This window comes from Saccostrea cucullata, unplaced genomic scaffold, assembly GCF_032062105.1.
Source record: "Saccostrea cucullata isolate Sc308-1 unplaced genomic scaffold, CSIRO_AGI_Scuc_v1 ctg1837, whole genome shotgun sequence".
Taxonomy (NCBI): Eukaryota; Metazoa; Mollusca; class Bivalvia; order Ostreida; family Ostreidae; genus Saccostrea; species Saccostrea cuccullata.
Genome location: NW_026930802.1, coordinates 39,968 through 67,303, shown reverse-complemented (window position 1 = coordinate 67,303; position 27,336 = coordinate 39,968). Strand labels below are relative to the sequence as shown.

At 30.6% G+C, this 27,336-nt stretch overlaps 3 protein-coding genes across 6 annotated transcripts; all 3 read right to left on the bottom strand.

Moving 5' to 3' along the window:
* Window positions 1-1,493: 1,493 nt before the first annotated feature.
* Window positions 1,494-8,643, bottom strand: LOC134230151 (scavenger receptor class F member 1-like). 4 transcript variants are annotated; one of them, XR_009984286.1, is made up of 5 exons: window positions 8,629-8,643; window positions 7,443-7,762; window positions 2,505-2,573; window positions 1,841-1,979; window positions 1,494-1,679 (listed from the first exon to the last, which is right to left on the bottom strand). XR_009984286.1 is itself a non-coding variant. In XM_062711930.1 (5 exons), the coding sequence occupies exons 1-5, from the start codon at window positions 7,498-7,500 to the stop codon at window positions 4,685-4,687; spliced, it is 963 nt and encodes a 320-aa protein (XP_062567914.1). In that variant the 5' UTR covers window positions 7,501-7,785; the 3' UTR covers window positions 4,647-4,684. The 4 variants fall into 4 exon arrangements, 1 of the variants encoding a protein (XP_062567914.1); XM_062711930.1 differs by lacking the exons at window positions 1,494-1,679; window positions 1,841-1,979; window positions 2,505-2,573; window positions 8,629-8,643 and adding exons at window positions 4,647-4,820; window positions 4,991-5,090; window positions 5,442-5,525; window positions 6,147-6,731 and having other exon boundaries at window positions 7,443-7,785; XR_009984285.1 differs by lacking the exons at window positions 7,443-7,762; window positions 8,629-8,643 and adding an exon at window positions 2,675-2,752 and having other exon boundaries at window positions 1,502-1,679.
* Window positions 8,644-9,195: 552 nt separating this feature from the next.
* On the bottom strand, window positions 9,196-16,060 carry LOC134230140 (multiple epidermal growth factor-like domains protein 10). Its single transcript, XM_062711917.1, has 6 exons — window positions 15,836-16,060; window positions 14,803-15,054; window positions 13,959-14,214; window positions 10,578-10,715; window positions 10,405-10,467; window positions 9,196-9,293 (listed from the first exon to the last, which is right to left on the bottom strand). The coding sequence occupies exons 2-6, from the start codon at window positions 14,866-14,868 to the stop codon at window positions 9,196-9,198; spliced, it is 621 nt and encodes a 206-aa protein (XP_062567901.1). The 5' UTR covers window positions 14,869-15,054; window positions 15,836-16,060.
* Window positions 16,061-23,667: 7,607 nt separating this feature from the next.
* LOC134230139 (multiple epidermal growth factor-like domains protein 10) lies at window positions 23,668-27,235 on the bottom strand. Its single transcript, XM_062711916.1, has 6 exons — window positions 27,136-27,235; window positions 26,047-26,631; window positions 25,007-25,423; window positions 24,413-24,550; window positions 23,959-24,058; window positions 23,668-23,833 (listed from the first exon to the last, which is right to left on the bottom strand). The coding sequence occupies exons 1-6, from the start codon at window positions 27,233-27,235 to the stop codon at window positions 23,668-23,670; spliced, it is 1,506 nt and encodes a 501-aa protein (XP_062567900.1).
* Between the last annotated feature and the right edge of the window lie 101 nt (window positions 27,236-27,336).

Here is a 27,336-nt window from a genome sequence, read left to right as displayed (position 1 = left end):
GTTTTTAAAGATCAACTTTGCGAGTACAATCATCAAATGACTTAAAACAATGTACGTATGCGGTACGTTCCCTCCTGCTGCACATCGGATCTCGCTATAAAGTACACGATATAAAAAAAATTATAACGAATATTTTTCTCTCTGTGTTGCACAATTAAAAGCCAGATAAGCTTAAAAAGTTTTAAAAATGCAATTTATTCACACGTTTACCTACATTAAGTCAATTATAAGCACTGAAAGCCTACTCGTGTTGTTTTTGGGGTGGTGGATCAATCCACACCAGTCCAACAGACACCCTTGTTCTAGGATTGGGAAAATTTGGGATTTTTTCACGAGTAAAAAAGCGACATATTTTGAAAAATTATACAATGATTTTGTGCTGTCTTGGGTAAATGCGAATTTTCAGAGGTTTCCGAATCTGCTGAATTGATTCATTTAGATATGCGTATCGTAATTTTAAAACAAAATATTAAAATATTCCAAACTTCAGTAGTTGCCAATTTTGGAGTTCGCATCCATTTAAATCAGGTGTTGATCAATTCAATCAATTACAAGTCAAAACACAAAGTGATCTGAAAACTGCAGTAAAAGTCGTTTGACGCGTGCCGTTAATGTGAAATTGTGGGGGAGTATCGATAATTTGAATATTTATGCAACAATCATGAATTTTTAGGAATAAAATTATTATTCTTTGAATTCTTAAAATACATTTGTATGTTTGACGTCGATCAATATTTCACCTATACACAGAAGACATACATATTTCGGTGTGTATTTAATTATGTAGTGTCTTTATACCCTCCTAATTATTCCAAAATGCAATTTAAGCACGCTATGACAAAGCGCTAGAGCAACTTTGGGCCTTATTTGGCCCTGAGAATTTATGAAAAATCAAAACAGCTCTGTTTAGGTTGCAAATGCAGTTTTTGTCACTTGGAGTGTTGGTGACTACATATCAATTAATCATGACGTAATTTTCCATCTAGTCACTGCATTATGACATCATAAAATGCTTCATTTTCCTTATATCCCGTAAATTCCTTTTGAAATGGCCGAAAATTGTAGTATTTATCAATATTTTATATAAAGCACAACCTCTGATCCAAAATATGCAAATATATAAAGAAAGATACGTATCTGAATATCAAAAAAACATTTTCATTTTTTGGGATCGTGGGTTGTGGCCGTTGTGCTCATATTGCAATTCCTTGCTTAAGGTAGTCAAATACGCATGTTTTCTGCAAATTTCAAGAACATTGCAATTTCTCAAAGCCTGTATTCTAAAAAAAATGTTATTTTAGGAAATGAAAGCACCAAATGCCTACTTTATTTTGATATATAAAATGGGAAAGAGGGTGTTATTCAATTAATTGTTATAAGTACAGGGGAATTTTATGCATAAAGTGAAACTAGCTCTTTCCGCGGAAATTTTGTGACCGCTTTCATAGCGTAAATTAAACCTAATCGGAAAAAAAGTTGTCTGCAATATATGTAAGACAATCAAGCAAATTCTTTGATTTTTTTTAATTCAAGATAATGGCAACTAAATGATTATTTATTCCTCCATACACAGCAAATCCAACAATGGTCACATTTCCGTGTACAGTGTCGGAAAAGTTGTTCTGTTCGGAGCAATGGATACATCTTTACATATTCCTGGACTTCTACGGATCCGTCATCTAAAGAAAAATGGGGAGACGGATAATATATGTGAAAAAGAAGCAATATTGGTTTTCAAACTCTCAGTAAATCAAACACAACATTTTGCAAGCCTCCCTTCTATAAATGTAAGATACTGTATTAAACTTTAAAAAAAATGATAAGAATCACAAATTCAAACCGTTTATATCCAGTCGGTCAAAAATAGTTCCAGCTTCTAAATGTCCATGTGCAATATTAAGAAACTCGGCTCTTTAAACCTCGCCATCCTTGGCTAGATCATAAGCTTGAAAATCACATGGAAATTTACTTTGGTTACCCTGAAAAAAAATTATTCAAGATTTTCTAACATTTCTAATCATTTGCCACTCGGTTAACAAGATTAGATTTCTGTTTCAAGAACAAAGAATAACAATTTTTTTTTAAGTGCCTAATATGAATGGTTTAAATCATTTTTTTTAATAGAACAAAAATGCCAGTTATGAATACTTATACCGTATAAGTAGAAATTTTAGCGAGGATTTTATTTTGGCATTATTAGCGTGTGCTGAGATCGCTAAAATTGAATATCGCTAAAAATTAATTGGGTTTTATTTGTTATAGCTTCTTAAGTGAGTATTTTAAAAATCGCTAATAATGATTCCTGCTAAAAATTAAATACAAATTCTTAAGGACAAATCGCTAAATTTGCGTCTCGCTAAAATTTCCATTTATACAGTACTACTCATCACACAATTTTTTGTTTTCTGTAAAATCAAATTTATATACAAAAACTATAAATCATGTATATAGATATTTTATCATATTTTTTTTATCTTAGTAAGTTCAAAGTAAAATGAGTTTACCTTCGGTGGGGCGTTTCCCGCTGTTCCATACACAAGAAGAAGCGACAGAAACACCTTCAGTATCATTATCTTTCAAATTAAAGAAGACGAAATTTACTTCTACAGATGAGGTAAAAAGTTAATTTCCTGAAAGATTTCTTACTAATTACAAGAATTACAAAATTACCTACCTTAGCAGCAAAGCTGTAGAATGAAGATTGCAATAATATTCACAGGCATACGAACAGCCTTTTTATATACTAATTTGCTTAAGATAAAGTATAATATATGATAGGTCTATTGAATGTTCCTTGTCAAGGTTTTGTAAAATATTTTAGATAAATGAATCCTTGACGATAAAATGTTTCCGTAACGACTGAAAAATGATGCTGGAAAAATGACGATGTTTACCTCTTGACAGATAACAAGATTTTGAAGTAGCTTTTAATTACAGAAAATTTGAATTCTAAATTTGAGACCGATGATTTTATCTACTCTTGAGCGAACATCTGTTTCTTTTCTAATCGAAGTTGAATTAAAACATGAATTATGGGCTAAAAAACTTAGTATAAATCGTTTGTCTAAGTTTATAGTTACATTGAATTATTGATTCAAGATTGTTATATCATGATTTTTTTTTTCTACTTGAAGATACCCCCACCCAGTTTTAATTTTGTTCCGTTATGATTGAATGTGTATTACTTGTTACTCAAGTATTTGATTAAAAGTAAATTTTTAAAACAGATAGTTTCTTATTTTTTAGGGATATTCGGAACAAGGACGTGGAGGAAAACTCTTGATTAGTTTTTGTAGATTCTGCCAAAAACGGAAATATTATATCCCAGCGTACAAGTTTTCATCGACAGAAAATTATTTTACTGACTTTGTTTTCTTTTCTCTTGTGTTATAATTTATACATATACATGTACTCATGTGGTTTAAGGCATACATTAGATATTATATAGTTTTTGTTGGATAGTGAAGGAGACTTAAGGATTTCTTGACCCATGGAAAGCTTATTTAGGAATTAAATTTTTAATTTGTTGCAATATACAACTACTAATTTGTGTATCAGCGCCTAGTATCAAAGATTTACAAAGGGAAATTTTGAAAACATGCAAAAATGTGGTGATAATTAACAAATGTAGGTTATTTTATTCTAATCCGATATAATTGAGTATAAATTGCTTAAATTACAAATATACTATTTTCAAGATGCGTTTGTGAAACACTATGCAATATGCCCCCGATGGTAACACAATCACAATTCTAGACGTAGACTTACTTGGTATACACGAAACCTTGACAGCGCAATAGTTATGGGCTCGTGAAAAGTTGATAACAGACAGGAAGACAAGCAAACAAACATACACACAGGACAAAAACAATATGCTTATGAAAAAACATAGCATACGCATCTTTTCCATGCATTGTTTTTCCAGAAGTTACTGCAGAAAACATCCATTGGATAAATGTGCAAGTCTGAATTTTCTCTTTACCAAGGTGTTGTCGGAAGAGCTTGCTTTGCGAGCGGCGCTTAATTCGCTTGATTGCATTTTCCCCATTTTTCAAGAACGTTTTTTTTTCTATCTATAAGCTAGAACAATACATTTTAATTATTGATTTATTGATTTTAAACATTCAATAAATAAATCATAGAAATGCAGACAAAAAATATTACATTAAAAGTAGTCGTGATCATCTAAACGCTTCGCCTTTATCGCGAACCGTCGTTTTTATTATAAGAACAAGCGTTTGGCTAATTTGGACTACTTTAAAAGTTATGTTCACTACATAAAAACTTTTCTTGGATAAAATGTATAATGATAACATAAAATTTAAATAGGGAAAAGAAATATAAAAAAAAATGTTTCTTATTTCTCTACTACAGGTTCAATCACAAAAAGGATGTGCAGCAATTGCCAAATGGTCAGAAAAAATATGAAAGCAAAAAGGTAAGGTGTAAAGTGGGCAGGACATTAGTAGATATAGTGCAGTATTTTCTTCCTACTCAATAAATAGAAAATGTGATTCCGATGACTAATAATTCCATAGGAAGATGTACCTATTTTCAGTATTCATAGCATATACATGTAATACAAAGCAAACGACCGCTTGTGTTGTTTTCCATAAATTACACAAATATAATCACAGAACCTCCGGTCATATTTACAGGATTTTTTAATCCTACAGACAAACACTCATTTGAGTTTTTCATAATGGGAGGGTTGACTTAATTGTCCTAGTTCTTGGTAGCCTGCGATGTTTTCCACTTTGTCTGTCACTTCTGCGTTTGCCCCTCTGGTTAAAATCTGGTTCCTCCTTTGTCTGACTTTCCTAAAAAATAAACGTACCACTAAAAGACAGAAATTGCTGATTAACTACTGATTAGAAAATCAAACAATACTTGGAAACCTACGTAAATGTTCTTTTTCTGCTTTTTATTATTTATTTTTATGGTACCTACAATACAATGTACTTTAATAATAAACTGAAATTCTACTCACCTTACAATAAGAAATACACTAAGCAATATTAAGGTAATGATAATGGCAATGATTCCGAACAAAACTTTGACTGCAAACTTCTTCGATGCCACGTTGATTACTTTAATAGAAAGGAAAACGTTTGTGTTGGAAGTAAAAACAAGTTAAGATACATTTTCTTTTATTTTAATGCTTAGATTAATTAATCATGATTTTGTCAACCCTTTTATCACTCCACAGAAATTATAATATCTAAAAACATTTCGTATACTGCTCTTTGACAGATATTGGCATTTTAATTTGTCTTCAAATTTCTAAAAAAAGAAATCTTTTAAATCTGAAATTATCTGACAGAACTCATAATTTAGATTTCCTGCTGATACTTGTGTCTATAAAGCTTAATCTAATATCTCTGGTGTTACCAGTAAACTTTTTCCTGCAGATATTTTTTTTTAATATAAAGCCTCTTTACCTGAACTTTGTTTGCCATCATGAACGTAAGTGTTTTGTTTGACGCGATCCATACACGACCCATTGTTTGGAATACAGGACCTATCTAAATAAGAGAAACAAATGAACGAAAAAAAAATTATTTTTTATACTTTTTTAAAGAGGAAAGCGAATTGCCAGTTTCTATTTAAAATTCAACTTCCTTTTATACATTCACAGTAATCAGAGTAATTTTGTGTGCTTGTATGTTGTTTTAAAAATGTAGAAGGAAAAAAAGTACTTTCTTTAGACCATAGTGTGTATCGATCCTTTTAAACTTTGAACTTTATGTATCTCCTGAAAGGTAAATTTTCCTTCCACATTTTATTCTATAAACCAAATATCCAAATTTGTTTTAAATCTCTAGTAAAATACTGATATCATTGCGTGAAAACAGATAACTAATATCGCAGGCTTTTGCCTGGAGAAAAATTAAAAATTTAAAAATTATTTGTTCGTAAACATGGTTACATAACCTTAAAAATATGAGTAGCTAAAGGTTTTAAATATTCATAGGAAAACTTAAACAAATTGTATATTTTCTACAACTGAATTACGATAAATGGTGAAAAATATATCTGAATTAACCAAAATATGATATACCATTTTGTAAGATCATTTGCTTGTTGTATAATGCAATGAACATTTAATTTATAAATTTAAAAAAAAGTTTATTTCAAAAACTTACTATTGCATTCATTTCCTGCCATGTCTGTTTTACATCCGTAAATGCAAACATTATTTTGGATGCACTTTGTTTGTACACAATTTTCTCTGCATGACATATTACATAAAAAACCATAAAAACCCTTGTAGCAACCATTATTACAGTGTCCATCCATTTTTCCACATTCCTGATTGAGGCAATTTTCGCTACATTTTCTTTCACATTTTCGGCCGAAGTAGCCTGTTTCACAGTTTTCACAATATCCAGTATTTCTTTCACATTTTCCAGTGCTGCATTTACCACAGCTGAATTGGCAGTTAGATCCGTATTTTCCTGCCACACATCCATTTGTACAGTCGCCCGTGTCTTTGTTGCAACTTCGTCCAGAACAACTCAAATAACAACTCTTTTCACATTTATCTCCATAGTGACCGTCGATGCAACAATTGCAGAATCCGTTAGCTCTATTGCAGCCTCTCACGGAACACGTCGATGGACAGTTCTTCTCGCATTTGTCTCCCCAATATCCCCGATTACATCCTCGAATGCATTTTCCTTCCCGATCGAAAAGCATATCTACACAATTAGGACTGCATATGACCAAGTCTAAATAAAGATACTCCCTGTTTTAATGATATTTTAAATATGATATTTCAATTACATTTCATGTAATCACATTACATTATATCGATTAGATAATAAATGAATGTAATAAAATTTGCTTAAATTTTCTACACTTGTTCAAATTCAAGTGACTGTGTAGTTATTCATTAGGTATCTTTTTAAAGATGGGATACAGTAACGCAGTCATATATGCTCGTTTGTGGGTGAGTAACTTAAATATGTGCAAAACGGAAGTAACATAATTTCCATTGCAATCGATGTCAAATGCTATGAGGGGACGTTCCTCCTGCAGTGCCCTTATTTACTTAAAATCTAATATCAATTTATTTATATATTCTTCATCAGTTAATACATCGATCTTATGAATTTATGATTTAAAAATATTATTGTTTCTTTAATACCTTTAAAATGAAATTTTGTCATAGAAAATGTTTGCAGTAATACTGAAAAGGCAAATATGGCAACGATTATTATGCTTATAAAAACTAATCAATAAGCATGTATGTTAATTTCCAAAATTTTCAGATAATGAATCTATTGTTACCAAAGGTAATATGAATAAATTTGCCATTCAGTAAAAGCTTCATTCTCTAAACATTTTTTTTTTGAATAAGTGAAATCAATGGAACAATGAATTGAAATATTAAAAATACAATTCAGAGCAAAAAATTTTTAAATAGAAGAGTTACTTACCGTAACAATGGAAAGTTCCTAGCAATAAAACAACCAACATTGCACACAGGTCAGCCATCTCAAATAAGGAAATAAAATAAGATATACCCTTATTTTTTTTTCCTTTTCTTTACAGAATTAAGAATTACACTGCGTTATAAACCTTGATTGTCAAGTGTGTATCTTAAAGTAGCCACTCCGATTTTCGCATATACGCCGGTCCTAAAGAAAATTTGTGTTACTTTAAAAAGATGTATAAAGGCCTGTTTAAGGTTGAAATCTTGATTTGATTTTCAATATATTTGAAAACAGTGGTTTTGATGTTTTATAAGTGATAGCAGCTAAAGGGCATAACTTAGGTACAATTGAGGTATTCAGGTAAAGAATAAAAAGAAATACGCAGATACATGATAAAAGTCTCAAGAATGTCATATACGCATCAATTGATAAAAGTACACACAGGTTTACATGACGATGTCCAATGATGAAAATATCTCATTTTAATTTCCCCCCTTATTTTTCCTACATGTAAAATCCATTATCAATTACATGTATATAAAAGATGATTTAGATATGATTCATTTTCTACAGTTACAATTAGCGACCTGCAAGGAAAATAAATGTTTATTCATACAAGTGTTTTAAGTGTTTCCATAAAGAATTATAAAAATAAAGATAAAATATACAAATCATAAAGTCATATGCGGCGTATTTTTGACAAGTTCAGGCAAAATAAAATCAAATAGATATTTCCATTTGTTTTGTTTCTTTATATAAAGACGGGACTTTCCTGTAAATTATTACACAATTTTAATCAATTTTATTTCATAGATTTCAAATATTTAAAACAATAACCGATTTATTTCCAACTCGGAATTAAATAGCAGACACAGTTTAAAGTCAATAGAAATGTGATTATACTTTAGTTCAAAATAAATTTGAACGTACATTGTACATAACAAATATCATGTAAATCTACATTCAATCTCATATTTATTTTAGCTCAGATACGCCATATATTGCTTCAAGAATTGTCATCTACTTAAAAATGACTAATCTTGTTGTCGGTCAAGATTAATATATTACGCAGTTCTTGATTACACGAATAGAAATTGATGTTCGTTGTAGAATTACCACATTTTGTTTGAAGAGATGATACTTATTTAAAGAGATCGAGTAGGTTTCATAAACTGAAACATACACTCACGTCTATCTTTCTGGTTGGTCCTTCCCTAATTACAACATCATGTAACGATAAAAAAAGATATGAAACTTCCGCTGCTGTTAAAATTTTACATCTGCTATTCGAGAGAATAATGGCATAATCTGTCTTTTAATGCAATGTTTAAGGAATCCTGTCTTCTTTTTTATAAAACTAACTGTTGGAAGTTACTACTAGATTTCTAACACCTACGGATAATTTCCACATTCAAATAAACAGTACTGTGACTTCTGGCTTGACCACGATTCGTTTTTAAACATCCATTTACATTCCTTTACCAACGAAAGTTAAATTATTTTATTTTACGATTTAATAACCTAACCGGAATAATTCGTGATTTGACACTCTTTTCATAAAACTACGGTTTATTTCGACACATAAAACAAGTCTTAAATTATATTGTATGTTATTCAAATACAATAATTTTCGATTATTTTGATTATGGATTGTTCACCTAATTGATCAAAACAGATGGGTGACAATGGATATAAACTTTCAAGGAAGGATGATTGCTCCTTCTACATGTATGTATCTGACAAACGCGTTGTGTTTCTAGGGGTCCCATGTTCGATTTATTCTCAATTTTGCGATGCTCATAACAAGATTGATTTCTGATTGTTTCATGGAACACATTCCTTTCTTAGGAATTTCTGTAAACATTATGTTAATCACTTTATACAATTCTGCTTTTGGTAAGGATACTGTAGTGTGTCATACATAGAATACCTTAATACATATCATAGTGTTTGTGCATATTGCACTTTATTATGCTCGTCTTTAGAGAACCCCAAAAACATTGAATGATAGCAAATCGTCTCACAGTTATAGAATCATAAAATATTTCCTTGTTTGCTTTCTTGCTTTTTTGTGAGGAGATAACAAGGAGTTCACAATACCTGATTTCTGGCGAGTAAAGAGTAATTCTAAGCTCTGTAAACTTCCTTTTCTTAAAAAAGAAATTCTTTATTTTATATATTTATTTCAAGCATTATTGTACGTACATGATAACAACGAAGGGCATCAGAAAACTTGCTAGATTTTAAAATGAAATTTTAAATAAGTTTTTTTTTATTGAATGTCCTTCCTTTTGGGTGTTTGTTTCTATAGCAATGGATCTCTTGATTAAAAAAAAGCCGGATTAGACATGTTTATATCCTCTAATTCTCTTTGAAATTATAATTTTATTCCTACATTTCATCACACACTCTTAAATCTAAAGGAAAGCAAATGAAAATGTTTTATTAGAAAAACGAAATAGAAAAAAATAAGTAAACAAATAAAACAAATTAACTTTGTTCTCTGAAAGTACTCACGATAATACAATGTACCATGTATAAGCAATATGATATGTAAGCTATCAAAATATGCATTTTTTCAGTTTACTAAAAACTCCTTTAATTAAACTTGAAAACCGATTACAATTCAAGCCCAAAATCACTTGAGTTCATCGTAATGCGCGGTTTGGCTTAATTGTCCACGTCCCTGGTTACCTGCGTTTTCTTCCGAAGCTTCATTTACAGCTGCTGTATCTTCGTTGCTCGATGAGTAATAGAGGTTGCGTTGCTTTTGGGAGTCTTTTCTTTGACCAATTGTTTGTCTTACTTTCCTGTTTTATAATGAAAAAAAAACATGCACAGAAAAACTTTTTTAGGGAAAATATAGGTAGAAATCCCATCCATTTCTCTTTCTATTTTATTCTAAGAATGAGTTTCCTATTTACAGTGTACATGTAAATGAGATCTATTTTTAATGAAAACTTACCAGACTGAAAAACTGTGGCGACTCCATATAGAGCTGACTCTGTGTTTGAAAAACTATTTGATTCTAATGAAAAAGAAAAGGGATATACAACTATTAATAAAAAAAAATCTGATATGATGATTATTTGTTGTAGTTTTTTTTCTTTTCGCTAAAATGTCAAAAATGTGTTTTACCATGCAAGCGATTAGTTTCATAGAGGTTAATATCGCAACCCTCTTTACAGGAACCATTGTTTGAAAAACAAACTCCATTCAGACAGATTAGACTGCAAAGTTTATTACACCGTTGTCCGTAATGAGTTTGACTGCTTTCTATAAAAAGATAAAAAGACGAGAGTTATTTTGAATTTTCTAAAAATAAATATGTGTTTTTATAAATTTTCTCCATTGGTATACACATGTACAGACAAATAACATTTCTGTTTTGCTACATGTGACTGGTTTTTGTGTATCTCTTAGTTGTTTTTCTACCATATTATTATCAAAGCTTTTCAATTTTAAAATTTAGAATTGAAAGAAATGAATGACAATATTATTAAAATCAATAGTATTTACACCCCTATTGTTCTCCTCTCAATCGTACGAGGGGGTAGTTATTATTCAGGAATCCTCGAATGTGACAATCGAATAGATAGTGTTGTTATTATTTTCAATAACACTGAAAATTTTTAGTGGTTGTTTGCCTCTTTGCCTTAGATGCTATTGTAAAGTTTAACCAAATTTACCAGTTAATGATTTTTTTTTTGGTATGACGTATAAGTAATGCATGTTTAAATTATATAGAGATAATGAACAGTATTCAAGCTCAAAAGTCCATCAAAAAATAGCTCAGCATACACGGACTTCCAAAACATCAGAGGTGGGATCAGTTACCATGAATGAGTGTGCATCCCATGCTAACCAGTCATACCCGCCGTGTGCTCCTTGTCATGATCGGGAAATAAAGAAAAAAAATCGTCAACAAATAGGTGTCTAAATAATGGACTATCAATAAGTATCAAAGCGTCATTCAGCTTTTCACTTAATGATAAATTGTATATACTGACAGGGACGATGTATCGACCATAAAACTTAATTAAACAATAAAATGTTTTTTTTTTATTGTTAGTACGGGAATGAATACAGCAGCTGTTGCAGAAAAAAAATACATAGCCTGCGTAAGCGGGTTATGTAATTTTTTCTGCGATATCTGCAACATTCACTCCCGTACTAACAACCAAAGAAAGACATTTTATTGTTTATATGTATGCCTGTTTAATTAATTTTTTAATGTAGGATTAAAAACATTAATTATTGTATTAATGATACGTCCGTCTTTGTACGTTTCATTGATGGAACTGATCAAGAAATCAGAACAGGTTATATATGTGCCTAGTGTTGTTCATGCACTGAATAATGGCTATGGGTTTTCTTAACAAATAAAGGAGAAAATATTCAGTGGATATAAATACCCTAACAAAAAATACCATAGTAAACTTTAGTTAATTATAGTTTACTATAGTTAACTATAGTACCAAAGTTAAAACTTTGGAACTTTGATTTACTATGGTGAAAACTTTGGAACTTTGATTTACTATTATAGTAAAAACTTTGGAACTTTTATTTACTATGGAGAAAATTTGGAACTTTGATTTACTTTAGTAAAAACTTTAAATCTTTGATTTACTATAGTGAAAGCTTTGGAACTTTGATTTACTATCGTAAAAACTTTGGAACTGTGATTTACTATGATAAAAACTTTGGAATTTTGATTTACTGTAGTGCAAACTTTGGAACTTTGATTTACCATTGTGAAAACTTTGGAATTTTGATTTACTATGATGAAAACTTTGAAACTTTGATCGAGTACTAAAAAACCAGTGGAATTATGTTCTTTTTTCCGATTCTGTACATTTTCTGAAATTTCAAGGTTAAGATTCATAAAAGCTTCAGAGAACTTAAAAAAAAAAGACCCTTCTCTTAGAAGAATAGTGTACAGGTATTGAATTTTAAGGTAAAAATTGTCTCTTGCACCAACAAATTAGCAATATTTATTTAAATGTATTTAATTTTAATGTTGTGCCGATAAAATGTAAGTCATATATGGAGAAAATATTACTATAAGATATAATATGCGTCATTAAGAATAAAAAAAAAAAATTCCTTCATAAGCTTCAGTCAACACTTTTTTTTCCACTGTTAAATGTAAACATTGCATTTAAATTAATTACTTTGCATATCAAAATTAAGATGAACAACAAAAAACAGCCCCAACAAACCAAATATCATTCAACTAAAAAAAGTTAAATGATAAGAAAAACTTAATTTAACTGTATAAGTTGTATAGGTTACATCATAGAAGAAAAACTTTCATGGGGCGTGGATTTAACTAACCAATACTATAAGTTGATGACGTAAATTTCATTGAGAGTGTCAAAGTAAAAAAAAGATTCATATAACAAAAAAATTCACAGAAACAAATAGCAAGGAGTTTAACGATAAAAAGTTAGATTTTACCGTAACTTTCAAATTTTCAAAATGGAAAAACTTTGGGAACTTTCAACCGAGTTAAATACATGTATTTTAATTTAGTTAACGGCTAAGAAATAGCTATACATGTTCATTTTTCTGTGGTTATGAACTTGTGAAATAAAATCAGTTTTTTTTCTCATGACCTGATTCTTCCTCCTGCAGTGATATATGAAGGGGCGTGGAAAGTATTATCGTATAATATATCTTTCACCGCAGAACTTTTATAACAAAAAAATTAAAACTTTGATTTACTATAATAAAAACTCTGGAACTTAGAAAAACTATGGTATAAACTTTGCAACTTTGATTTACTTTGGTGAAAACTTTGGAACTTTGATTAAATATAGTAAAAACTTTGGAACTTTGATTTACTATAATGGCAAAAGCTTTGAAACTTTGATTTACTATAGTGAAAACTTTGGAACTTTGATTTACTATAGTTAAAACTTTGGAACTTTGATTTACTATGGAGAAAACTTTGGAACTTTGATTTGCTATGGTGAAAACTTTGGAACTTTGATTTACTATACTTAAGTATAGTAGACTTTACTTAACTATAGTTTACTATAGTATTTTTTGTTAGGGTATAAAACTTGTGACCTTAAACTGCCAATATTCTCGTTTACCAACCTGTTTTTGAAAAACTGACCTCGTTTTAAGAAATGTTATGTACGTAGAACCTGAGCTTGTCTATCGAATCAACTAAGAGGTATATACCCCGCAGGCAGGTTATGAAGTCATACTGCTGTATAAGTAAGGGAAGTGAAGATTGAACAGTAAATCATTGTGTTATCCTAAAGGTATAGTTGATTGTATGAAAGTGAAATTTTAGTTTAATATGATACTAAAAATTTTATTGAACTAAATTTTGAAATGCTGAAAATATGTGTAGCAATCGATCAGAAGTCATCCTATTCTCATCAAGTGTTAAAATGTATGTGTAAGATTTAAATGAACTCATTTTTATATAACTAATAATGACTATTCAAAGATGTCCTATTCTAGAATTTTTGTAGTGTTAGTTTTATTATTTAGTGGTTTTACCATCGCAATTACGTCCCTGCCATCCTGTTTTACAAGTACAGCTCCCATCGGATTGATTGCAACCGGAAATACACTCAGCGCCACAGGTCTTGAGACAATCAGCGCCAAATTTTCCAAAAATGCATTCAGAATTCCATAAACCATTGATTCTATCGCATCCATTTGTACAATTTAGGCTGCATGTCTTATCACACTTTGATGAATAGAATTCGTTTTTATATCCATAAGTGCAAAAACCAGTGAAGATGTTACACGCCTGCAAAACACAGTTTGCACTACATTCCTGGGAGCAATTTTGTTCGTAATGATTTAAATCACATCCTGCAAAAAACAGCAGTACTGTTAAGGCGAAATGAAGAAATCAAAGGAACATTGACGCTCACAAATATATATTAATTTTAACCGAATTACTTTCTCCATGTTGTTTTGATATTAAAGGACTTAAATATTAATTGACGTCACATTGTAGATGTCACTATACTACTTATGTTGTTTGTGTCGTTATCAATTATATTATGAAGAACCGAAACCCTCCAAAAATAGCTATTTCTTGTATTCATCAAAAAACACATTACTTTAACCCCAAAAATAATATTTCATTAAGTAGGCAGGTATCTCATTGCATGAAATTGATTTTCTTCACGCAATAGCTTAATTTTTTGTTAAAAAGCGGAAGAATTACACCAAAAGCGGAAGGGTACGCAGGTCTGAATGAAATTAAAATTATTCTTAGTTTGTCAAAAGGAAAAGTATTCCAAAAACTTTGATGCTTATATATAAATAATAGTCATGAATAACATACATATAGCTTTTTAAATTGACGAATATAAGAAATTGTTCTTACCATAAACTTAAATTTCACATGTTTCAAGTACAGCGCCCATGATTGGCTTATCTTCTGGAGCATCATACGTTGTAATTATTCTTATGTATCTGGCTTTTCTCTCACATGAAATAGTCTGTATACTTGGAGACACAACAGGGTATGATGTGTAACCTTTGTAATAAATCATCCACTTTTGTGTATTCGAGTAATTAGATATCTCTAATCTGTATTTTCGGAATCAGAACGGTTTCCAGTTAAAAGGAGATTTTTCTGTAAAGCATAACATACTGGATTTTTTTTTTATTTTCAGTTGTTCCACAAAGTGAAGAATTGATTAATATCATAAATATTTCAGAAATAAATTAGTTATCTAAATTTTACTCTGTATTTTACTTGGATTGTGTCCGCGTAATATAACACCTATCAATTCAAATTTCTACAATTTAGTTTTGATTTAGTTTCACAAATCAAATACTTTAGTCCACATTTCTAAACTTCAAAAACTAAAACTAATTTCGTTTATTGATATTAAACATTTTGGATCAAAAATTTAAATTTTCAAATATCTTAACACGTCAAAAATGTATAAATTTTTATTTTTCTTTATTTAAAATACTCAGAGTTCAAATTTTCAAAAATGGGTTATTCAAACTTTGAATTTTCAATCTCTCAATGGTTTAGAAAGGTTACACATAACAATCTAAAGTTCAGTACCAGTTCCCGAATTCTTATATTTAAAATTTACTTCAAACTTCTAAATTTCAACTTTCAAAACGTTTCTGATTTTTTAGAATTAATAAGAATTTTGATTTAAACATTCAAATTTCAAAAACCAAAATTCTTTAACTTTTAAGAATTTTACTTCAAATATCTAAAACATTTAATCTAAAATGTTTTTTTTCTTTGCTTAACCAAAAGATTTTTTAACAAAGTTCCAAAAATAAAACCAAGTTTGGAACTGATATTTTTGAAATTTTTAAGTAAAATTTTAAAAACCAAAACTGTACTCGTACAATGTGTTTTAGATAAACAAGCTCAAAGAAATACATACTTTTACGTTCATCCCTGTATTAGATTACAACATTTTTCATCTGAAATTCTTTGCCAAAGTCCACCATCAACCATGCAACCGATTTGTTTAAAGCCGTATGTGAACAATTTCGATCATTTTGGTAGACTTTTCCGTCAATCACTCTATCTGCTTCTAGACAATCCATTGTTGAACTCTGTGTTGCTGTACAGGAAGTTGTTTCGCATATGTTATCTGTTAATTGAAATGCGTTTGGTATATTATTCTTTTAGAATTAAAGTTACATGATGAAACTGTACCTTCAAACCAACCGAATGAATACAATGTAGATATTTACCATCTGTGTAAGACACAATCAGGTAAAATCTCTGCCCTTCGAAGAATTAAAAAGATTCTTCCTATTCAAACACCCAAACTGTTTTACAATGCATGTGTTATGCCTTCCATTGATTATTGATTAACTTGTGGGGTTATACTAAAAAAATCTTTACAGAGTTCATAAGTTTCAAAAATATTCTGCGAATTATATTTTAGATCCTCCCCCTTATGCACCCTCACAACCTCTCTTTGAGAACCTTGATTGGCTCACAGTGTTTGAGCAATTTACTGTAAATAAATATGTTTGTTATATAAACCACTGTTTAACTCTATTTCTACTTATTTAAATGGAATGTTTGATTTCCAGTATAACAATCGATACAATCATCGATCTGGATCTACGTTAATTAGACGTGTGTGTATAAACCAATAAAGTACTTTTGTTAACTATAGTAAATCAATTTTTTTTTTAACTGATCACTATAGTAAATCAAAGTTTTTAAAGTGATCACTAGAGAAATAAAAGTTTTCGCCATAGTAAATCAAGGTTTTCAAAGTGATCACTATAATGTTATAGTTATCACTATAGCAAATCAAAGTTTTCGTAGTGTTCACAATAGTAAATTAAAGTTTTCATAGTTATCTTTTTAATGTATCAAAGTGTCAAAGTTATCATTGTCAACTGTAGTTGACTATAGTAAATTATTATAGTTAAATGCAATTTTTGTAAGGATTTCATCTCACAAATGTGAACTTTTTGAAAATTCTTTTCAGTAATCTGGTGCAATTTTCTGAAATAACTTACCAGTATATATAATAATGTCTCCAACTTTCGATGCTTTTAAGGATACCTTTTTTCACCAATTTTGAAATTTTTGATGCTAATCACTGCTTTATAATGAGAAAAATTCTTGCTGATTATTAAATGGTTTTCTACTAATCTCAATTTTACAGGTGCATTTTTATGACCTTTCTTTAAATAGCAACAATTTTGACCTTTTGATCTTGACTTTAGAGTTTGACCCACTTCAAAAAAATTACCTTGACTATAACATTTGAACTCTATTTCTATTAATGGGTTTTTGCCCTAGACAGTTGGTGGTATTATTTGACTTTCGTATTTAACAATTTCTCTGAAAACTTGTGTTCAAATGTGTTTTCACAAAACCGTATCTCAGATTTTGATATCTTTTGGCCTTGATATGTAGAATTAGGCTAATAAATTGGTAACATTGAAAGACAAATGGATGTAACTTTTGAATAAGAAGATTTATCAAAAATCTGAAGTTTTTAAAGTTCAATCTTTAGTCCATTGCAAAATTTTGAAGAAGTTGATTTATAAAATATAAATGCATATATAATAATTTTTTAATAAGGCAAAATTGAAAATTTAAATTAAGATCATTAAATAGTGAATTTCACACATATATATACTTTTAATATGTTATCTTTGTTAATGAAAGAATTACAACAAAAAATTTTGAAACCTTTGGTGTATTCAACCGAATTCTATATATAATAGAACAATTTTGACCTTTTGATCTAGCTTCAAAAAAATAACTATAACAATATTTGTTTTCGTATTTAACAGTTATGTTCAACTTTTGGCTTGACATGTTGATTTTAACAAAAAGTACCATATATACGAGGGCATCAGTGTTTCACACATATTTTGTTTTAACTGCATTTATATATAATACAGGCTTATTAAACAATATTTATTTTCGTCATGCAACTCTTACATGTTGATTTTAACAAATACATGCGGTAATGTATGCATTTATATCATAATACAGGATTAAAGCTGTACTTATGTTAAACTGCACTGTTTCACTGTAAATTGTTTTGAAGATGAATTCTCCCTTTCCAAGGCGTTTAAGAAGCATTTTCAGTTTGGGGGGACCACACATTATCAGTTCGGGGCACTATCAACTACCGAAAATTCCTTGATAAGCAAACGATAAGGGGAAATAAACTTTTTTATTCAGAGGATGCTAGCAATTAAAAGCTATTTTTCCTCTAGTAAATTATATGTCGGTAAAAACTGGAGGAGGGGGGGGGGGGGAGGTAGGACTCGTGCCCAATCCGGTTCCTATGTTAATGTTTCCGAAAGATGTATGCAAAGGTTTGAATTTCTCAAATATTTTATTACCGTAGAGAATTTGTCCATAGTAGCTTATTTTTTAAATCTACATGTAAGACAACGTTAAAATATAATGAAAAAGATTATTAACATTCAGAAAGATAAAATAAACAACCGATTTACATACAGTAGCAGTGAAATAATGAAATAATCCATGCCCCCCATAGGAGAGACATTCTGGAAAAGAAAGTAAATGGCAAATAACTACGAAACCCAAGAAGGCTCATTCGAGATTCGAGGTTCAAAATACGAGATTCGAAATTCGAGATTCAAAATTCGAGTTTCGAAATTCAAGGTCCAGATTAACCAATCAAAAGCGGGTTCAACATTGATTACTCCCCTTTATTATGATTTTACTATCAAAAAACGTTTAATATATTTATAACAAATGAGCCATTTGATTAAATTACAATGCAAGGAAGAGTGTTATATATATATTAGAAAGAAATTTAGATAATCATTGGATTTTTGATCAGCAAGATATACTTCAATTTTATATTATGGCTTCTTAAATATTAAACAGAATACATATACATGTATCAGGAGTATATATATTTTTGTACTGTCTACTTTGTTTACGGTGTTGATGACATGTAAAATTATAAATAAGTGTCAAGTGTCTAACTATTAATAATAACCCCACTCCTACCCACCCCACCTGCCTATTTTCCCAAACACACTGAAAATGTTACTTTGTAATACTTGAAAGGCGACGTAGTATTGAAAAACAGAAATCGCGTTCGTTTTCCTGATAGAGAAAATAGATAAAAAATAATCATTTTATTACTTATCTTAATTCATCTAAGGCTTTTATTTCTTCAATTAATCAAAAATTATACATACAATACAGATTGGCAATATAAATTAAAATAAATGCGGCATTTATTTTATCTTATATCAATAGTAGATGAGACTAAATCAGATGCAGAACTATAGCGGAATGGCTTCATATTTTAATCTCTGATCATACCGTTATGGCCAAAGACTAAAATATGTTCGTGAAACATTATAAGGCTACAGTTCGATTCAGCAGTCAAGTCGCACTGCACAAATGTACCCTTTATAAATCTAATGAAATATATACCCTTGAATTATTGTGCAGTGTAGAGACGATCATAATGCTAGTATTTCATATCTAATTATAATCGCTAGCAATGATCTGATAAATAAAAAATAGTCGACCTACTTGTTCTGCAAGTCAGCGATAAGACCATATAATTTCCATATATACGTATTTACCATTTTCTTTAATGAGAAACATAAAATTATATATGTATTATTCAAGATGTAATCCTAATGTTATTTTTAATTCGTTTTAATACATAAAAAAATGTTTCTTGCAATATCATTTAAGCAAAAGACCCTTTATTAAAAATATATTGAACGATTTCTTGATAATAAAAACATAACAAAGGGGACTAATCAAATGTTGAACCCGCTTTTGTTTGGTTAGTTTGGGTCTTGAATTTCGAAACTCGAATTTCGAATCTCGTATTCGAAACTTGAATCACGAATGAGCCTTCTGGGTTTTCGTAAAATAACTTTTGTAAAAAAAAAAATCATTAAATCATGAGAGACATTCTGGAAAAGGAAGTAAATTGCAAATAACTTTAATTTGTAAAAAAAAAAATCATTAAACCATAAATGACTCGTCAATGTATTTAAAAGACTGATTCTTATCATTAATGGCATGGTTTTTATAGTAGGAGATATTCAAATACATGTATATAAAAACATTTGTAAAAAAGAATTTGGTTTGATAAAATGTATAAGATACAAAAAATTCAAAATTCATGTTTTTTCTTAGATTTGCCTCATTTTGTTCGAATTACACTTCTTTAGTTTTAAGAGACGATATTAAAAGGGGGAATACAATGCGGATTTCATAAATTGAACACTTTAAATTTATGTTTCTGATTGGTCCTTCCCTACTTAACACATTATGCTAAAAATTAAGAAAAAAAGGCCACCACCTGTGATTTTGTCTTAATGAAGTTGAATTTTCAACTTAATTTAAACCTTTATTTTAACTAATAACATGAAACAGGATCTGATTGTGAAACCCTGATTGACAGCTTATAGAGAGAGTTGAAGTTTCTAAAATGCATATTGAACTCCAAGGTCAAATTAAAAATTGCTTGAATCACATCTTGCCACAAGAAATACACCGGTAAATCTGAAAGCCTTTGTACTGTTCGAAAGATATGATAAAGGTTAAAATTTTTCTTAAAAACAAGTCGTGCTCTACGGTCAAAGTCAAAAAGTAAAAAATATTAATCCGTTTGAAAGGACGTGTCAGAATGAAAATTCATGTTAAGTATGCAAAGCCTTAGACCAATTGTTCAAAAGTTATGGCCAAGGTTAAGGTCTAATTTTTTTTATTCAATTTGGGTCAAATTAAAGGCAAGGCCAAAAAGGTCAAATTCGTGAAAGTTGATTAAACAGGCCGCTGAATGCATTAAACACGATTGGTTGTGTTCTATTCTACAATTGAGATCTATCAAAGGTCTTTTCTAATCATATATAGATGTCATCATGTCCCGGCGAAGAGCTTCAACGGTAGACCTATTCAGCGCACTAAAGGTCACTTCAGGTCATTGAGTATTAATGTATCATTATCGTCCCAATGCCTTCCCTGGCATTATACATCAAGTACAGTCGAGGTCTCATCAGAAGGACCTAGTGACTTTCACACCTTATAACGGGCTCTTAATTGGGAACCGTCGTACCTTTATTTACTTTTAAGATTTGACGTTGTTAAATGAATAAATCCGAACTTCCGATCAAGAAGAGAACGCACTGCAACTAAGCTATATTTACATAGGTATCTTTGTTTGTTATTTTAAAATAATATGTTTTACGGTGTGACCGTTGGGACGAGCGCAGTTTATTTACTATCAAAAACCTACACATGTACTGTCTATCATTCAAGAAAAAGAAAGCAAAAAGAATAAAACAAAACTATAAAAAGAAATCATTTCCCAAGCATCGGGATCGAGATTCCAAACTTCTCGGAAGTTTCCGACAAAATCGGAAATACCCGAACCGTTGAAGTGACGAAAGTATGACATCAGATGAAAAGCTCTGTTGACTTAGGACGCAAACGCTAGTTTTATGGAAAAGAGATTGCATTTAATCGTTCTTTTCAAGTAAGTTGTTGCTATGCACCGCAACATGTTTTCCGAGTTTCACGGAAGCAACCGACATAACTTCGTCAAAATTCGTAAGTTTCCGGTGACGTCATTTGTATCATTTCCGAAGGGCAAGGTGAAGGCCGGTGTTGTGGCATGGGGGTATTTTTTTGAATAAGGTAAGGCTAAATCATTTCGTTAAGATTTCGGTAAGAAACAATGTTCCTTTAATTTTTTTACTATTTTTGATTTATTCGCGCAAAGGACATTGGGTAGTGCAGGAATTCTGGGAATGTTGCACAGAGAAATTTGGCTGACGTATGTACATATTTCAATCCGAATTTCCTCTGTTCATACACGTTAGTCTATTGAGCTCGCTTCGCGAGCGTCGCTTCGCGACGCTCGCTGCGCTCGCTATTATAGCACTAAATTAAGGAATCACTGTCTAGTTAGTATAGTATGCCAGGGCATCAACGATAGTGGGTAACATGGAATAATTTGCATAACGGGCTTAGCATATGCAGTGATTCCTTATATTTCCATTTGTTTGTGAATTCAATTGTAGATTCAGACTTTAAAGATGTAGACATAGATTTAAATTACACGACTTCCATGCCTATAGTCCTCACCCATTGACGTCAAACACAAAGACAGCCGAACGAGATTTACATACATATTTGGCCTCCTAATTAGCGTCAGACACGGAGACAGATGCGCACGAGATCTGCATACATAATAGGCCTTCTTAGCATCTGACCTATTGACCTGTCTACTCTACATTCCGGTAGAATTATCAGGAAATCAACTCCGCTAACTTTTAAAGAGCTATCACAGAAAAAAAAAAATGGAAATATCAAATGTATTCTCAATGTAATGTGTTTTTAAGCAAGAAAATGCTTCATAAACTTCATCTTTAAAGGAAAATTGGTAAATCTCAAATAAATTTTCAGGAAGTGCAAATAAAAACATCCGCTATGTATTTTCCGATCAAGAAGTTGTCCCGACAGCAAAACAAATGAATTTTTGAAATTGGTTTTAATAGGAGTTGAGTAGATGAATGTAATAAATCAATAAAAAAAATATTGCATAAGGAGGAACAATATGGAAATATGGAAATCTGACGTCATTAATTTGGTACATTTTTTAAGTTTTATGCAGAAAAGCCTCAAAAGGACTCAATTTGTGAATGTTCTCTTTTCAAAATAGTGCCCACAACGTTTTCAAATTCAATTTTTGAATGCATTTTATAGAATGCTTTGATAAAATTAGAGGTACTGTGAGCAAGGAGCTCACTAAATGATACCCCCCCCCCCCCCGCCTCCCAAAATGTTCATGTGTTGCTAAATATTGTTTTACGGTAATGTGTAAAGAGGAATAACTCGTCCTATCAAATGTTATCCAGAAGCTGCCATATGTGAGTCAAAGGTAAGAACATAATGACAATGTCTATGTTTTGCTATGGGAAACCTAAAATACGTGTCGAATAAAAAAGTAAAATAGTAGGTCACAATGGCAATATGTAATAAAGATTCTGTGAAAGTTTCATTAAATTTACTCAGTAGTATAAGAGGAGTTGCGGATAAGAGATAAAGCGTAACAGACGGACGGACAGACGCACGTACAGACGGACGGACGGAAAATAATACCGATTACTATATACCCTCCCACTTTTCAAGCGGGGGGTATAATCATATATTTAAAAAATTTTGTAGGCCATGCATGTGCTGTATTTTTCGGAAGGAAAATTACTTTGAAATTTATGTCTTCATTTATTTTTTATTTTTTACAAAATAAGGAGAAAAAACAAGTTCATGACCTCAGAAATATCAGGTCTGTCTTATAAATGGATCAAAAGTTACTTTTTATTTAATGGAAAAACCCTCATATTACATCTGACAGGATATTAACTTGCTTACAAAATTCATAATCATTCATGTTAAAATGAAATCATTCTTTTTTCCTGTGTACTTTTAGGAAATTAGTTTAAACAAAAAAAAAATCAAATTTCATTACATTTCAGTACAACTATAAAAAGTGCGCAGAACTTTGTATAATTGAATACAATGATGGTATCTAACAATGATGATACAGCAAACTAAAATTATAAACAAATCAAAGCAAAATATAGAACGCAAATATAGCTTTAGCTTGTTCAAACGCAAACCATGTCCGTCTTTTCGAGGAATTGTTTTCTTTTGTAAAATACAAAATTTTTCAAAGTCAGAAACCAAATTCCGTAGGCGATAAGGTTATACATTCAATTACTTGAGTTCCTCATAACAAGAGGGTTGACTTAATTGTCCAAGTTCTGTGTAGCTCAAGTTTTCTGTTCTCTCATTAATACGTCTGTTTGTGTCTGTATTTGAATTATGTTGATTTTGCTTCATCCTGGAGCCTTGTCTTTTGTAAAGTATTTGTCTTAAATACCTGTAACATTAAAATACGAACGACTTTATAAAAAAAAATAGTGAAATACTTGTGTAACTTTTAGATATAATTTTTTTTTTTCGGTTTATTTCTTGCAGCCCTCCCCCTTCCGAAAAAAACCTTACAGCACAATGAAAGTTGTAACTATGAGGAGTATCGGAATCCCAGTGTACAGAACTGGATAAATGAAAGAGGTTTTATCACTCCCTATCGCCTGATTGGTTGCTTGAAAAGAACAGAAAGACATGCCTGACCAAAAATATTCGACAGATTTTCATTGCTGTCTTTTTAAAAAAGATTTTCATTATAAAAATAGGTGTAAGTTCATTTTTCATTTAATGTTTAAAATGACTCATATTTTACATGTACATAATATATTAATCAAAAGAAAATCTGGATTTTTTTTTCTTTCAAATCAACAGTTTTGTTATTAGAACTAAAAGAAGGACTGCAAAAAAAATATTATAGTTTTATGTTGAAATTTGTAAAGTTCTATCAGCATTTAAATCAAATCAATTCTCAGTGATATATTGTTATTGAAAGATGAACATTTGAGAAGAAAGAAACAAACTGTATTACCTGAAGTATCTATTTCAGCAAAAAAGATTCTGTTAAAACCATCCTTACACGACCCATTGTTTGAAAAACAGGTTCCGTTTATACAGGTTGGACTACATAGCTTGTCACGTTCTTGTCCGTAATAAGACTGACTACATTCTGCATTAGAAAAAAGTGATGCATTTGCTCCGTTTTTGTTTTTTTTTACAATTTTTTTCTTTTTTTTTTAAAAAATTTTGATTGTCTTCATCAAAACCTTCCCAGAAGCATTCAATATTTAAATGAGAATTTTCTTTAAAGCTTTTATAAAAAGTGAAAGGTACTGGCATTCCCATTTCTTTTAATGACAAAATTACATAGCTACTGACTTCTTTTCTGCTGGTGCTTATAAAAATACTGAATTTTTATACTGTTCCTGCACAAAACTCAATGGTTTATTAATTCAGGATATTTTGGAGATATTGACGAATATTTGACAATGAAAAGGTCAGAAACTGTTGAGGTTTTGCAGTAAACACAGCAGTCTGTCAGTAATTGTCTGCTTCTGTCAATAAAAAAATGGAATGATGTCAGTACGTTTTTGATTTTAGAGTACATTGTCATCAAAATATTTACCGTCACAGTTTTGACCATGCCATCCTGTTTTACAAGAACATCTTCCGTGGACTTGATGACAACCGGAAATACACCCACCACCACAGGTCTGGAGACAGTAAGCTCCAAATTTCCCGTCAATGCATCCAAAGGTACACACACCATTGATTCTACTGCATCGATTTATGCAGTTTTTGTTGCAGGTGTTATTGCAATAATATCCGTAGTTGCCATCTTGGCAAGAACCTTTACATTCCCCAGAAAATCTGTTACAAGACGAGGAACATGACTCACTGCATTTCGTTTCACAATTTTCTGAATAATATCCGCTCTTACATCCATAGGTACAGGATCCAGTGACGTTGTTACATACCTGTCTATTACAATTAGCGCTGCACAAATGGGAGCAATCAGGTCCGAAATGAGTGGAATCACATCCTGTAATTTAATATATATATATATATATATATATATATATATATATATATATATATATATATATATATATATATATATATATTGTACAACTTTTTTGAGAATTCAATTGTGCATTTAATTTGACTTCGTAGTTTGAAGGCATGTAACAGTGTTTTGATAAATGGAAACCCGTTCTTTTGTGAAAAAAAATGAGGAATGTAAGCGTTCATTATAATTACATGATTGTATATTTTTTAATAAGAATACTCTAAATTTCAAAACATATTATAGTATTCAAAAAATCTTTTTAGTAACAGGAATTTAGGATATAACAGGCATAAATGTTCTAGATAACTGTAAGTACAGTTGTGAATGAAGTGTAAAATTTAATAATGAAATTTAATCTTAAAACCTTATTCTTAGGAATATATATTAAATTTTAATAAAATTGGCAGTTTACTACGAATATGCACCGCGGAAAATAAAACAACTAAAACACTTGAATATTTCCTTAATGTTTTGTGGCACATGAAAAAGTTACATTGAACTTATTGTTCGTCATATGTCAGCTTTTCAACTGAAAAAAAAGAAGTCATATAAATTGTTATGTCAAAAAAATCGAAGAGCAAATGATAGAAACCTACTATCACATTTATCTCCCGTCCAGTTCTGCTTACATCCGCCCATACAAAATCCATTCATGTAGCAGCTAACTCGGCCACAGTTTTTGCTACATAACAAACTACAGCGTGAACCATAAAACCCATTCTTACAACCATGCCGACACCCTCCAATTATTCTGGTACATTCCTGATTAACGCAATTGATGTTACATTTTCTTTCACACGTTAGACCATAAAATCCTGTTTTACAGAGCGCACAATATCCGTTTGGTCTTTCACATATCCAGGGGGTGCAATTGCCACAACGAGTTTGGCAGTGAATGCCATCATGTCTTTTCTCACATTTAGATGTACAAAGATCTCTGTCTTTGTTGCACCTTTGTCCATAACAAGTTTGAGAACAAATCTCTTCACATTTATCTCCAAAAAAACCATCTATGCAAGAATTGCAGACTCCGTTAATTCTATTGCACACTCTCGTGGAACATCCCAAAGGACAGTCGTTTTCGCATTTAAATCCCCAGTATCCTTCTTTGCATCCTCGAATACAACTTCCACGCCAATCGAATAGCTGGTCAACACAGTTAGGACTACATCTTCCTATATCTAGAAGAAGAAAGAACAAATCATGAAATTGAAATTCTGCTTAACATATAACATACGACATAATTTATCATAACTTCAAAGATGTGATAAAAGAAATGTGTCGCTTTTGTAATTTTTTCTCTTATTCCCTGCACCGGTAACAGTGAAAGCTCATAATTGCAAGATGAAAAAAAAAATAAATTTTAACTTAAATTAATCATATGTTAGTCTACTGAATTGCATAATTTGTCAGTTAAAATTGTCTCTCTTATTGTTCTTTACCCAGCGGATACAACTATATATTGATAATAAAAGATTTATCCTATCTATCTTCTTCATTTAAAAGCATATATTCCCTTTTATAAAACATATTATATATGTTGTTTTCAAAAAAGTCATGACTTTTAAAACTTGCCAAAGCTCCAAAACCAAAAATTTTTGCTACTTTTTGCGAATATGTAGTACAAAAAATTCAATTTTCAGATATTTGATTTTGTTTTGAATAAAAATGGTCAAATTGTAAACCATAACCATGAAAAACTCCAAGTAATAAAATAGTCAACATCCTCTTTAGGACAGCCATATCGAAAAACAGAAATGAAATAAGCATAACCCCTGTATACATGCCTGTTGTTTTCATCAAATGTAAGTATGGTCATGACTTTTAAAACTTGACAGTCAAGTGTATTTCTCAAGGTAACCATTCAGAGAGATTTTTAAAAATAA